At 46.5% G+C, this 13,350-nt stretch overlaps 1 protein-coding gene across 2 annotated transcripts in view; it reads left to right on the forward strand.

Annotated features, from left to right (window-relative positions):
* Positions 1-13,350, forward strand: part of LOC147689728 (carbohydrate sulfotransferase 9-like) — a 91,274-nt gene that overhangs the window by 10,462 nt on the left and 67,462 nt on the right. For both annotated transcript variants that reach the window (XM_086937203.1, XM_086937202.1), the window contains exon 2: positions 12,665-12,831. In XM_086937203.1, coding sequence (XP_086793329.1) covers positions 12,717-12,831 — 115 coding nt within the window. In that variant the 5' untranslated portion in view covers positions 12,665-12,716. The remainder of the gene's footprint in view (positions 1-12,664; positions 12,832-13,350) is intronic.

The following is a 13,350-nucleotide window of genomic DNA, read 5'->3' on the forward strand; positions in this document are numbered from 1 at the left end:
ATTCTAATTGACCTGCATCTGCACACATTTACATGCATCTATTCGCATACACCCTATGTCTACCCATCCATCAGAATACTCATCTCTCCACCTAGACACACTTGTCCATTACATACTCTTCCAACCCCATGCACATTCATCTATTGAGTCACACATTAATCCAGACATCCTTTCCCAGACTCATGCCTTTATCTGCCACCTTCATTCTTTTGCATGCACATCCAGTGACATCCATTAAAACATCAGCATACATATCCAACTGCATGTTTATTCATCCATTGAAACATGTATCAAACCATCCCAACAATCATCATGCATACATCCCCCCACCTACAGTGATCCATCCATCCATCCATTCACCCATTCACCAATCTACATGCCTTTCCATTCAGCCATATGCTCATTCTTACTTTTGTCCATACATGTATCAGCCCACTCATCCATCCATCCAAATGTATCTCTGTTGGTCTATGTGCATGGCTACCTGTTCATCAGTTGTTCATTGTATGAATTGGTTTCTGTAAATTTGCTCCTCTGTGTGTGCATCGATGGCTATATGTCTGTAGGTGGGTGCCTGTATGTGTGCTAGACAGTGTGTGAATCTACGTTTTTCAGTGTGTTTGTGGATTCATGCATATAGGTATTGTTAGAAACTGGGTCTCTTGTTGAAAGAGGACTCGATTCAAGCAGTTAGGTCGATGCTCTGTTACCGAGCCATGCAGTCGGGTCCAAGCTCGCTGTCGAACCCCTTATGATTCAGGCAAAAAAGAGAGACAGGTGAATGGGTGTTGATTGCGCTGGAAAGAAACACAGGTAAAAGTCAATATCTTGTTAAGCTCTAAGGATAAGATCCTGGTTCACCCTCCACGGACCAAACAATGTGATTAAAAGGCAAAACACAATCGTAAAACAGAAGAACAAGGGGTATATCCTGAGCTAAAGGCAAATGTTATAATCCATCAATTAAATCCAGTAAGACGATTTCTCTTCACTTCATCTTGACTTATTATTTAGTCTTCATCAAGAGAACACACACTAGCCGCCAACACGTGTTTCCTCTTGGTATGGTGACCAAACGACTTCTTCAGGGCTAAAGCTAGACTCAAATTGTCAAAGACATGTACGATGGGCCTTCATAAATCCATGGCAAAAACACCAGAGCAATTATTGATATATATATTCTGAATTTAATACGAGGGTTCAACGATCATAGATATATGAAGCCGGTTCCAATGTTCCGGTATTCTTAAGTGTCAAAAATCAGCCTTGTCGAGTAAAGGCGTCCGTGTTAAACTCCAAAATTACCAGAGTCCTCCGAGTACGAAGAAAAGCAAATTGCAACCTGTCGAGTATCGGCGTTCTGCCCTTTTGATATAGGCGCTGTGTCTCGTTGTCGAGTCCCCCAGAGATGTCTTTGGATCGGTGCTGTGTAGGTTTTGAACCTCGCAGTCGGGACCTGCTGTGTAGTAGAGTAGGATCTGCTTACTATGGTTAATCCCACTTTTTGCTGTGTTTCACTGGTTTATCGACTTTAGCCTGGCTGTGGCCCTGCTAATCAGGACCCCAACCTAGCTGTTCCCTCTCTAAATTGATATCCTGTACATTAGATACACACCAGATTGGTTACTGGGTTACCCTTGTGAGTCCCTAGTATATGGTACTGTAGGTACCAAGGGCATAGGTACCCCAGAGGCCTACCAGGGGCTGAAGCATGTATGATGCCACCCCTGGGAAGCCTTCCAAAATGGCACCACAGGTCAGCACTTGCAGCCTGGGTAAGGTGGCGTAAGCACCCCTTACTTGGATGTAGTATACCTATATCTACCTTTTAAAACAGACACATATTCACCTATAAGTCACTCCTATGACAGACCTTAACAATCCTGAAGGCAGAGTGCTTGGTTTTGTGTGAGAGGGTGCCCTAGCATGAGCTGAGCCCCTCTGCAGCTTTCGGAAACCTGTCCTTATAGCTGTTCTGTGATATGGCCATACCATACACTCTTAAGTGTAAATGTAAAATTTATACTTGTATAGCGCACTCCTCACCCGCAAGGGTCTCAAGGCGCTTGTACGAATACTGCTGTGGAACCCATCCTGGCTTTCCCTGTGAGGCGTCCACTCCTGGGCACCCCCAAGGTGGAGGCCACACATCCTTAGCGTTGTGGGGGCCGTTGTGGAGATTAAGCAAGCTATTGCCCAGAGTTGCAGAGTGGGACTCCATGATTGGAATAGGCACCAAGGCGAGAATGATCAGGTCCGTGGAATTTTGAGCCCAAGACCCACCGAGGCGGGGAATTGAACCATGGTCCCGGGCTAGCCCTCTGCATCAGGGTCTGCCGCTCTAATCATTAAGCCACACTTCTCCTTAAGTGCATTATAATCCTCGCGGTTAATGCTAACTTTGGTTTCGCTCTATCAAAACATGTTGTGTTTGGTGTCAAACACTTTAGAATACTAACCCCCGCCAGTTCTGGCCGCGGGGGTAGCATTCTACCCTTCTAGAGGGAGAAGACATGTACACACTTACTTTCCCAGTAATAGTTTAAAAGAGCACCAGCATCACAAAATGGATGCTGCTGCCACAGACATGGGTCTGACCTCCTGCTGCTGGACAAAACTCAGGCAGGGGAGGCCTGGACAATAGGTTTTCCTGTCCAGGGAGGTGCCAGCACTTCCCCAGACAGGCTTTAGTGTATTGGGGCAGGGTGGGTTGCATTCAGTGAATGCTTTTCAGACACTGCCTGGGGCACACAAGGTGTTCCATGCATTTCCCAGTTCAAATCGGTTGCTGGGGCACTCAGCCCCAGCTCGGGCACGAAACTGGACAAACGGGAAGGGGTGTAACCACCCCCTCCCCAGGTCCTCCCATAGGTGGGACCCTAGAGTTAGTCCAACCCCTAAACTTAGTATAAGTATAGGAACCCAGTCGCTAGGAATTTAGATTACCCTGGATGACACTCTGAAGATGAAATCTTGGCCCTTCGACATTCCATATCGACTGGAAGACGGAAGAAAACTCCCTTGGGGTCAAGGAGTGACTCCCCTGTTCAAACAGGCACCAAAGAAGCATCTTGCTGGTCTGCATTTTTGAGGCTCCCGCCGGGCCCTGAAGAATCTGCGACATAGGATACAGACTTCCAGACATCTCTGAGGCCGACAAGGGTCCCCAGCAAAGCTGACCCCTGTAGCCATCACAAGAGATGTTGGACTGGAACTCCTGGACATCCAGCACATTTGCTAGTGCATCAACTTCCCGAGCTTTCCCGAAGTTGTGCATTGGGCTACTTGTAGTCCAAGCCCTGAGCATCTTTTGCAATGAAGATCACAAGCCTACACTCCACAAGTATTCTGTGGGCCTGCTTGCAACATTTCTGCTCGAGGCGCCTTTTAGATCCCTGGTCTGTTGACTAGTGGGTGCCCACGAAGGTAACTCTTCTACTTCTTGGATTTTCCTGGTTGCTCAAGACGAGCCCTGAATCCCCTCTAAAGGGTGAATCCCTCAGACCTTGCTGGTCTGTACCGAATCCAATGTTGACATCTGGCGTGGGTTGCTGTTGCCAAGGCTTGTTGGGTCCAATCCGGATACCGACAATGCAGCACATGACATCCGTTGTGGAACAGCTCAAATCCAGCTCTTGGTCATCTTCGACGCCTCCTGGACCTCATGGGTGAAGAGTCAAGCATCACCTACTTCACTTGAAAACACCGACATCGGCTGGCATCTTCTTGTCGCCATCCTGGTCACTGGCTAGTGACCCAGGCTCTGTCCTCTCTGCTTTCAGGTTCTTCAGATATCCGATCCATCCTTGGATCCATTAGGACACTCTTCACTTGGTCGCCTGCAGCACTTCTTTGCAGCCCTCCATAGGAAATGACGACGAAACCCGACACGAGAAGACACCTATGCACCGGCTTCCCTGGGTGAGGTAACACAAGTACTTCAGTGCTCCAGTGGGTCTTGACTCTCGAAGTGTCCAGTACTGAAGGGGTTTCCTCGCAGTCCACTCCTAAGTGTCCCTAATCTTTAACTTTGTAACTTAAACTTTCGCCATAGAAGTCAATGGTGATTCGCGGCTGTGTTGAGACACTGCACGCGTCCCCCGTGGGTCTCCTGTGTCTCTACCTTGGGTGGTTCCTGGTTGCCCCAGCAGTTCTACAGGCCCTAGGCCTAACTTCTATCCCTCACGTGGTTCTTATACCACGTGTGGTTTGTGAGGCCCCTAGGGCAAAACCTATACTGTGCTATTTACTGTGTGCTATTTGAAGTTCTTGGATTGTACTTTTGCCTCTAGCCTCATAACGAGACCAGAGGGGTTGTGTTTAGAATAAATACATATATATTCGATATATGCCTTGTGTGGTGCTCTTTTATTTGGTCATTCAAGAGATTATCGACTGGTAAAACAAGCTGCTTTACATTCCTTCAAGACTTAACATGAAGGCTGCTCTCCACAGCTTCCACTAGGATAGCTTTCACTAAAGGTTGTCTTAAACCTACCATCAATAATGATCATTTGGACTGGTGCAAGGTGCCCACTAGAATAGTGGATAGCATATGCCAGGCCAACTTCTCACATGCATCACCATCAAGCTGCTCAGGGAAGTCCTCGTATTGGCACTGTATCGGCGTTAAAGGGCACTACATTGGTTCCGATCAGTGAAGAGTCTTCATTGTGTCTATTTTTGAAGGATAACAGCTGTAGAACCCACTTTCAATTCCCAGGACTGGATTGGCAAATCTTGGCAGGGCTCACAGTTGGTAGAATCATGCAGCTGAAGGAAAGTTGAAGGAAGTGTTTCATGGCCCTGAGACAGGGGACAATCCAGCCAGACCTTGCAGAAACTTGGGGTGAAGGATGTAGAGAACAGGTCCATTCCTTCTCACTCCCAGGCACTTGACCAGTCCCTTGCCCTTGGATGGCTACTCCTATGATGAAAGGTGAACTCCTGAAGAAGTGGGCTCTTCACAACTAGAAACAGGCCTGTTTGTGTCAAGACTCTGACCCCTGTGATGACCACCTACACAAAGCCCTGGTGAACCCAAATCTTTGTGCTACAGTAACTGCCAGCAATTGGAGTCACCTCTTGGGGATCAGGAACTCATTCCAGCGGGGGCCAGCAGGGCTCAGGTAAGTCTAGATGCAGGTCTGGTTGCAGCAGGTCAGGTAGGCAGTTGAAGGGAGGCCTCTGGTGGAGCTTGGTCTGTCCCTGTAGCTCAAACAGGAGGTCAGGCAACTCACCCTTGGAGGCACTAAGGTTATCTTGGGATGAAGGTAGGAGGTCCAGTGTTCCTTCCCAGAGAACAAGGCAATCCTCAAGCAGCAAGGTGGTCCTCTGGTAGCAGAAGAGCAGTTCTCTGGTGGCAGGGCCATCCTTCTTCTGTAATGTCCACAGGTCCGTAATGGAAAGTGGCTCTGGAGGTCCCATATTTATACCTGGTGCTAGCTTTTGACATATAGGGATTCACCATACTACCCTCGCACCTGGAGTTGGAAAGTTCTCCCCTTCCCCTGTGAAGGTTTCAAGAAGTCTTGGGTGACAAAAGACAGGGCAGGTCTGGTGTCAGATATTTTTAGGTTGAGCCTGGGCAGCGCTTGAAGGGTAGTTTCTCTCCCTCTGCGATATGCAATTTGTATTACATGCTGGCAACTGACTGCCGTGGTCATCTACAACGATACCGCTAGGCACGTGATGGACTGTGTTTGGCCACATTGTGTGCGACCAACTCTTGAACATACTTAGTACTATATAACTATTTCTGTGATTCCATGTGCGTATTTTTTTATTGTTTGAGCACACTTGTTTTCATTACACCTATGCATGTAATACAATTATTTAGCTGGGTACGTCATCGCCATATTCCACACGCAATGAGAGGAGATTAGTAAGGGGTGTATGATGGCCAGCCACATGGCATTGATTGCCCAGTAACATAGGAATCTTTCAACTCTCATGCATTAGGTTAGTTGACACTTGGTTGTCTATTGTGACAGACTCTGACTATATACCTGGAGGTGAGGTGTTCACACTGGGTCTACCACTCAGACTCGGTATAATATATACATCATGCGGATAGAGAAGCACCGTATTTGTGTAAAGATTGTATGTACATTAATGTGCAGGTTTCTCGTCTTCCTATATCCTGAAGAGGCCCAACTACACGGGCCGAAATGCCTTGACTTCTATAAATGGAGAAGTCTGATTAAAAATGTATATTTATTCATACTACATGGGACACACAGCAAAACTCCCCAGGGCTGGACGTTCCCTCATGTGTGTTACCATAATGGATTACCTCTAATATGGACTGCGAATAACAAATTGAAATCGCAGCCATATCCCCGTATAAAATACTAGGAAGCGAGATGATATTCATTGATGTGAGGGACAGTTAATATATGTGTTTCTTTGTTTTTGTGTTCTGTGAAAACGAAAACGTTTCGTGTCATGTATAGAATGCTATGAGTTTCATTGTGATGTCAGTACTTCTTATGTCATTTTTACACGTAGGCACACGCCTATACTCTCCTCTTACTAGCAGTTTTGGTTTTCTTTTTAATTAAAGTAAAAATAAATGACGTTGTGTAATCTTGTATACCGTATCAGTGATCAACTGATATGTTTACTGGCATAGTTTTGTACCAATTTTTTCCCACAGGTTACCAGTTTTTCTGTCTCTGATACTTGGAGCCCAGGTCCTAGTGGGATTATTAGGGCAAACCCCTATTATTTTATATATGTGCTGCTCTGCGAGGCATGCTGTATTCAAGTCTAGGGACATTCAACACACCCAGCACTTTTGTTTGGTTAGTTGGCCTGCCTTTCAAAATTCTTTAACTCTGATTGGTCAATAGTGCCCATCTTTAGGTGCTTGGTTCCCTCCCATGGGCCATCATGGAATGACCCTTTTAGTTGGCCATCTCTGGCTACTTGTTTCCTCCGCACTTGCACCTCATCCTTCCCGCCATTGCTGCCACCCTTCTGCTGCCTGATTGTTTTCAAAGAGAGTTTCTTTGCACTGCTTTTTGCTGAACATCTCTGGCCATCTGATTTCTGTTTGAGAAATTAGCCCCCTCCTTCGCAGCAGGTTCTCAGCCGCCACCGCATGACATGGCTGATGTGCCTCTGTGGCAAGTAATTGCAGCAATCTGTGGAGGATGCCTGCAGGCTTGGGCTCTATTTCTACAAAGCCAGGCACAATGTATTCCACAATGCACACTTATCCGGATAACAGGCCATCCTGTGTGTTGTGTAAACATCAGCAAATGCTGCTCTACTAATACATGAGATGCAGAGGCCTGGCCTGAACAGCAGTACATCATCACTTTTCTATAGTGGCTCCATATACTCCACTTACTGACCTCGGAAGGATGTATGTCCGATTCGGCATGGCTGGGATTTGAGCATGTGAACGGAGGCCACCATTGTCGGCAAGCATTAAACGCAGCCATTTGTCTGGAATTCTTTGTGCTATGTTATAAACCTGGGAAAACTGCATCTGCCGACCAAATGAAACCTTGTACATTATCGCCGCTTTTATCGGCAGGAAACTGCCGATAATGCGGCGATAATGGACTTGATAATATGCCCTTGTGAATTCCCATAGAAGCCCAGGTTCTGGTGTTAACCTGGGCTTCTATGGGAATTCACAAGGGCATATTATAAAGCCCATTATCGCCGCTTTATTGGCAGTTTCCTGCCGATAAAAGCGGCGATAATGTATTGCCCATTCTTGATAATATGGCCCAACGTTCTTTGTTTAAATAGTGCTTGGTACGGTACATTGTTTGATAAAGGCACCCTAAATACCCCATGTCATTGCAGAGCTCGATAGCACTCTTTTTCTCGATCTGGGAAACATGGAAGGCAGAGTCGGACAATCTACAATATTAGTACAAGACTTTCGTTTTACCAAAATATAACTATATCTGATGCATTAACCAATTGAGCCTCCTTAGATGCAGTAGCATATGTTCTGAAAAACGGATTTGAACAACTCAGTGCTTCAGTAGGTGCTGATGTAAACTTTTCTGCTGTGAATACCGTACAGTGCAACTTCTTTCAAATTGAAAAAGGATGAGGGATGACCAAATCACAATTTTATAGCTTTTTTATTTGTATCTTGTTACCAGAGAGGTAAGAACCTAAGCCCTTGCTTTCTCAACTTGTGGTAATTTTGTGCCACCTTGTGGCAGGACCAGAGCTGTTTACAATCTGAATTCGCTTTGTCTTTGTCGCTCTGTCATCCCCTCCGGATCTCCGACCGACCCCTGCCCTCACCACGTCTTCAACAAGGCCGATGCTGTCATCGCACCCCACCTGCGGGACATCATCAACACCTCCTTCGACACCGCCACCGTCCGGAGAGCTGGAAGCACGCCGAACTCAGCGCTCTACTCAAGAAACCCACAGCAGACCCCACCGAACTCAAGAATTACCGCCCCATCTCGCTACTCCCGTTTCCAGCCAAAGTCATCGAGAAGACCGTCAGCAAACAGCTGGCCGCCTTCCTCGAGACGAACGGACCCCTCACAGTCCGGCTTCCGAGCCAACCACAGCACCGAGACCGCCCTCATCGCCGCCACCGACGACATCCGAGCCCTGATGGACAACGGAGAATCAGCGGCCCTCATCCTCCTAGACCTCTCCGCAGCTTTCGACACGGTCTGCCACCGCACCCTAGTGCAGCGCCTCAGCAACGTCGGAATCCAGGAGAAGGCACTGGAATGGATCGTCTCCTTCCTCGACGGAAGAACGCAGAGAGTCTGCCTACCACCGTACAAGTCAGAGGCCACCGAAGTCATCTGCGGCGTCCCTCAAGGATCCTCGCTGAGCCCTACCCTCTTCAACGTCTACATGAGCCCCCTCGCGGCCATCGCACGCCAACACAACCTCAACATAATCTCCTACGCCGACGACACCCAGCTGATCCTCTCCCTGACCAACGACCCCGCTGCTGCCAGAGCCAACCTGCACGAAGGGATGAAAGAGGTAGCCGAGTGGATGACGACCAGCTGCCTGAAACTGAACTCAGACAAGACGGAGGTCCTCATCCTGGGCTCCTCGCCCTCCGCCTGGGACGACTCCTGGTGGCCCCCCGCCCTGGGCACCACACCCAAACCGACGAACCACGCACGCAACCTGGGCTTCATCCTGGACTCCTCCCTCTCCATGACCAGGCAAGTGAACGCCGTCTCCTCGTCGTGCTTCAACATCCTGCGCATGCTTCGGAAGATCTTCTGGTGGATCCCCACGGAGACCAGGAAGACCGTCACCCAGGCCCTCGTCACCAGCCGACTGGACTACGGCAACGCCCTCTACGTCGGAACCGCCAAGCTCCAGAAGAGACTCCAGCGGATCCAGAACGCCTCAGCCAGACTCATCCTCGACATCCCACGAAACAGCCACATCTCCGGACACCTGAGAGACCTGCACTGGCTCCCCGTCAACAAAAGAATCACCTTCCGGCTCCTCACCCATGCACACAAAGCCCTACACGATCAAGGCCCGAGCTAGCTCAACAACCGAATCAACTTCTACGCTCCCAAACGCCACCTCCGATCAGCCAGCCACGCCCTCGCCGCCATCCCACGCATCCGTAGAGCGACAACAGGAGGAAGGTCCTTCTCCTACCTGGCCGCCAAGACCTGGAACTCCCTCCCGGGCGACCTGCGCCTGACCCAAGACCACCTCGCCTTCAGGAAGAAGCTCAAGACCTGGCTGTTCGAGCAGTAACGGCACCCCCCCCCCCCCCTAAGCGCCTTGAGACCCCACGGGTAGGTAGTGTGCTCTACAAATGTCTTTGATTGATTGATTGATTGATTACTGGTGCATGTGAATCTTCAAACTATGTCTAAAACTTCATCCCTATCTGTCCTTTCGTGCCCATTTGGCTCCATCCCTAGATACTCTTTCTTGCTGCTAGAGCCCTTTGTGTTTTCAAGCCCCACCAATGCTTTAGTTAGCACGCTACTATCGCCTAACCCTACCATGGAGGACCAGGGTTCTTTGTAAGTTTTTCTATTCTGTAGCCCAGGCTCTCATCCATACATACCTGCCCTAGGTAAAAAAAATATTATCATTTACAACACCAATAGCTCTAACTCTGATAAATGTGAGACCTATTGCAATGCAAATGTGTGTTTGGGTATGTACCATTAAATATAATTGGGTTACCCTGTGTCCCTCAGAACCTGGGTATGCAGTTATGAGCTACAAACAGTTCTGTTGGGTGAACAAAATCTCATAAAGGGGAATTGTAAAATACAATTTTTCATTAAACATTAAATACTAAAAGGGCCTATAAATGATCCCTCAGGTATGTGTGAACCTCCTACTAAAAAAACACAAATCTTTAAAGAAAAATGATTTACAAAAACCACTGACACAACACAACCATCAACTTGTTTTAAATATATTATTTATCATATATCAAAATATGTATATCTATCTATTTTCATATTTCTCTTTTCAACGGCTGTCCAGAGAACACAAAGAACAATACATCACATTAACATATACATAGTGGTAATCACAAATCTCCCGGTGATCACATACACAAACACGAGACCTTGGAACCACAAATAATCAAAATGTCCCAAAAAGTTTTTTTTAGTATAGCCCTATATTTTCTTTACATATTCCAAGGATAGCTGAAATGGGACATAGCGTATTGTCGTCGATGTTTCGACCCTGTGATCAAGTGTTATTCACTATAAATCATGGAAGGTCTTCTTCAGGACTAAAACAGACCAAATGGCAGCCTTAAATGTATTCAAAGAAAGACATATATGGCGTGTCCAAAACAGTATCCATTAGGTATGTAACATGACATCTCAGACCCCAGCCGGGGTTCACTCGATGTGGGGATAGGGTTATTATTACCATCCTTCTACTGTAGTCCTCTTGGCCCAATATTGGCTTCATTTAAAATAAACAGCAGCAGCTCCTGTCTTGTCTGCTGTCTTCCTGCATGGCAAAGCACTTCATAGTGGGACAGGGAACATCCCTGCCCCTAGCACCCTACCCACACTTAGTTCACTTTTGTTTCACTATCTTATACCTGACGTTAGCTTTTGACATCTGGGGATTTGCCATACTACCCCCACACCTGGTTCTAGAAAGTTCTAGGTAGACAACACACAAAAGAGCAGACAAGGTCTATAAGTGGTGTGTAACTGCAATAGCGACCGTGAGGCACTAGTGCGAGCGCATGAGATAAAGGGTTGTAAAAATTGGAAACTATTTGTCACCAAAAGGACTAAAATAATTCCCATCAGACCACCCATGTGGTGGAGTTGCGTCATATGGGAATCAATGATCAACCCATCCCAAATCTGACCATATAGTGTCGATCCGGGAAGGCTTGTCAAAAAATAGTCCTGTTGTGACACCAAAAAGTGTTGTGAATGGACAAAGTGCAGTGCTCAGGAAAATGTGTAAAATAAAATTGGCTACCAGGACACCGAAGAACATTACGATAGGGGTCCAAGTGTCAAAGATTAAAAACACGCCAAGTAGTAAGACTACTCAGAGGCGCTGTGCAGTACGGTCGACATGTTTCAGCTGTAAGAGCAATTAGCTCAGCTTTCTTCAGGACCTTTAAACAGAAAAACAGCTACTGCAACTACATTTGATATGTATAAGTGAAAAGTAATGTAAATGTACTCATCCAGAGTTACATATATAACAGGAACTAGTATACTTAAATGTCCACTGGAGGGAAAGAGAAGTGTCTTCTTCCTAACAAGAGAAAAAGAGAACACAAAAGACAGTATGTCAAACAACACCAAATCTCACACGCTCACCCACCGTACACACACAGAGACCGTGCAGACACACCTGCAGAAATAAATTATATTCTGCATTCTAACAAGCATGTTATCTTTAATCACTCAGAGGCATTTCCTCTCAGTGATACTCACCCAGCTTTGTGTGGGTGATGACCTCACCTCACCCGGCAACCGCTCGGGAGTATGAGGCCCCGCTCTATAGTATAGAAATAAAAGACACAGTAAGCACACAACTTTACAATGTCCTACTCAATAGTTCTATACATATAACCCAACTGACGTGTGAAAGTACACAAGATGTCACACCCAACCTTGAACACCACGAAGATTCATAAGAGGTATATAGAAATCACACATCCTGCGATCCTTATCATCACATAGAAAACTGGTATCTATGTGTATCTCAAGAAAACTCCTTTGAAAGGTAATGTATGTCCTGACCCAATGTATGGAGTGTAGCATATTATTCAATGTCACGACCTCCGCCTCACGGTCGCTATTGCCCTTGAGGCACTGCATTCAAGTGAAATACAAAGTGGCTGCTTCAAAGCCGCTCCGTGCTTCAAAGTGCAGGCAGCAACCCGTCTGCACTTTTAAAAGGAGAGAGCGATCCCCTGGCAGGCGGGAGCAGTGAGTGACTGCACCTGTCTGCAGAGGGTTTCTGGGAGGTCCAGGGGCCCTCTTTCTCCCCTTCATAGGGATGACATCAGAAGCCAGAACAGCATGTTTCCCTTTCGCACCCTAGGGAGGCATCCTAATAGTAAATAAGGCCCTATAAATCGTATATATTCATTTGCAACAAAAGAACTTCAAAAAAATAATAAAACCATTGACATTCTAATCATGGGTTTCTTTCTACTTCATTTTCTCAGAAACAGATGTGCAGATGGAAGAGCAGGCTACAAGAATTCCTGTTCTCTGAAGATGGCTCTACTAATAAAGAATCTGCTTGATAAAATCACTGTTTTTGTGCTCCTCAGTTTAACACTCTTTGGTCTTTTGTATATCTTTGGTGGGCCACACCAGCTACAAAATACAGGCAAGTTGAAAAAATAGTACAAATATGTTCAGAATAGCGTGTATGAAATCCTATGTTTTGAATATTTGTTGTTGTGCTCTATTAAAGCTCAAAGAAAAACCTCTCACTACCTGTTAATGTTAAGTTAATCAATTAACTCATCATTTAATAAATGGATCTAAATGAGTTAGAAAAGTTCCAGTGCACACGTGTGATTTGCTTCCGTTAGACCTGTCAGCTCTGGTGAACTCCGGCTTTTGACTCTGGCCCAAATTTCATTTTTCCCGGTGTTAGGACTCTGGGTTCTTTACCACTGCTTATCAGTGTTAAAGTCAGTGACGGCCTGTGCAGGTAAAATAAAATGTAAAAAAAGAAAAACACTTACCTTGCACTTGCCGCATCGGCAAGTCGAAGTTGCAGCGAGCGCAAAGTAAGTTGATTTCTTTTTTCCCTCGTCATTGTCAGTTGACTCCCCTCCTCCCTCTCCCCCCGACCCCACTGATCTTACGTGAACTGCCCATCACTGGCTAAAGTGCAAGT

This window comes from Lissotriton vulgaris, chromosome 9 (assembly GCF_964263255.1).
Source record: "Lissotriton vulgaris chromosome 9, aLisVul1.2, whole genome shotgun sequence".
Lineage (NCBI taxonomy): Eukaryota > Metazoa > Chordata > Amphibia > Caudata > Salamandridae > Lissotriton > Lissotriton vulgaris.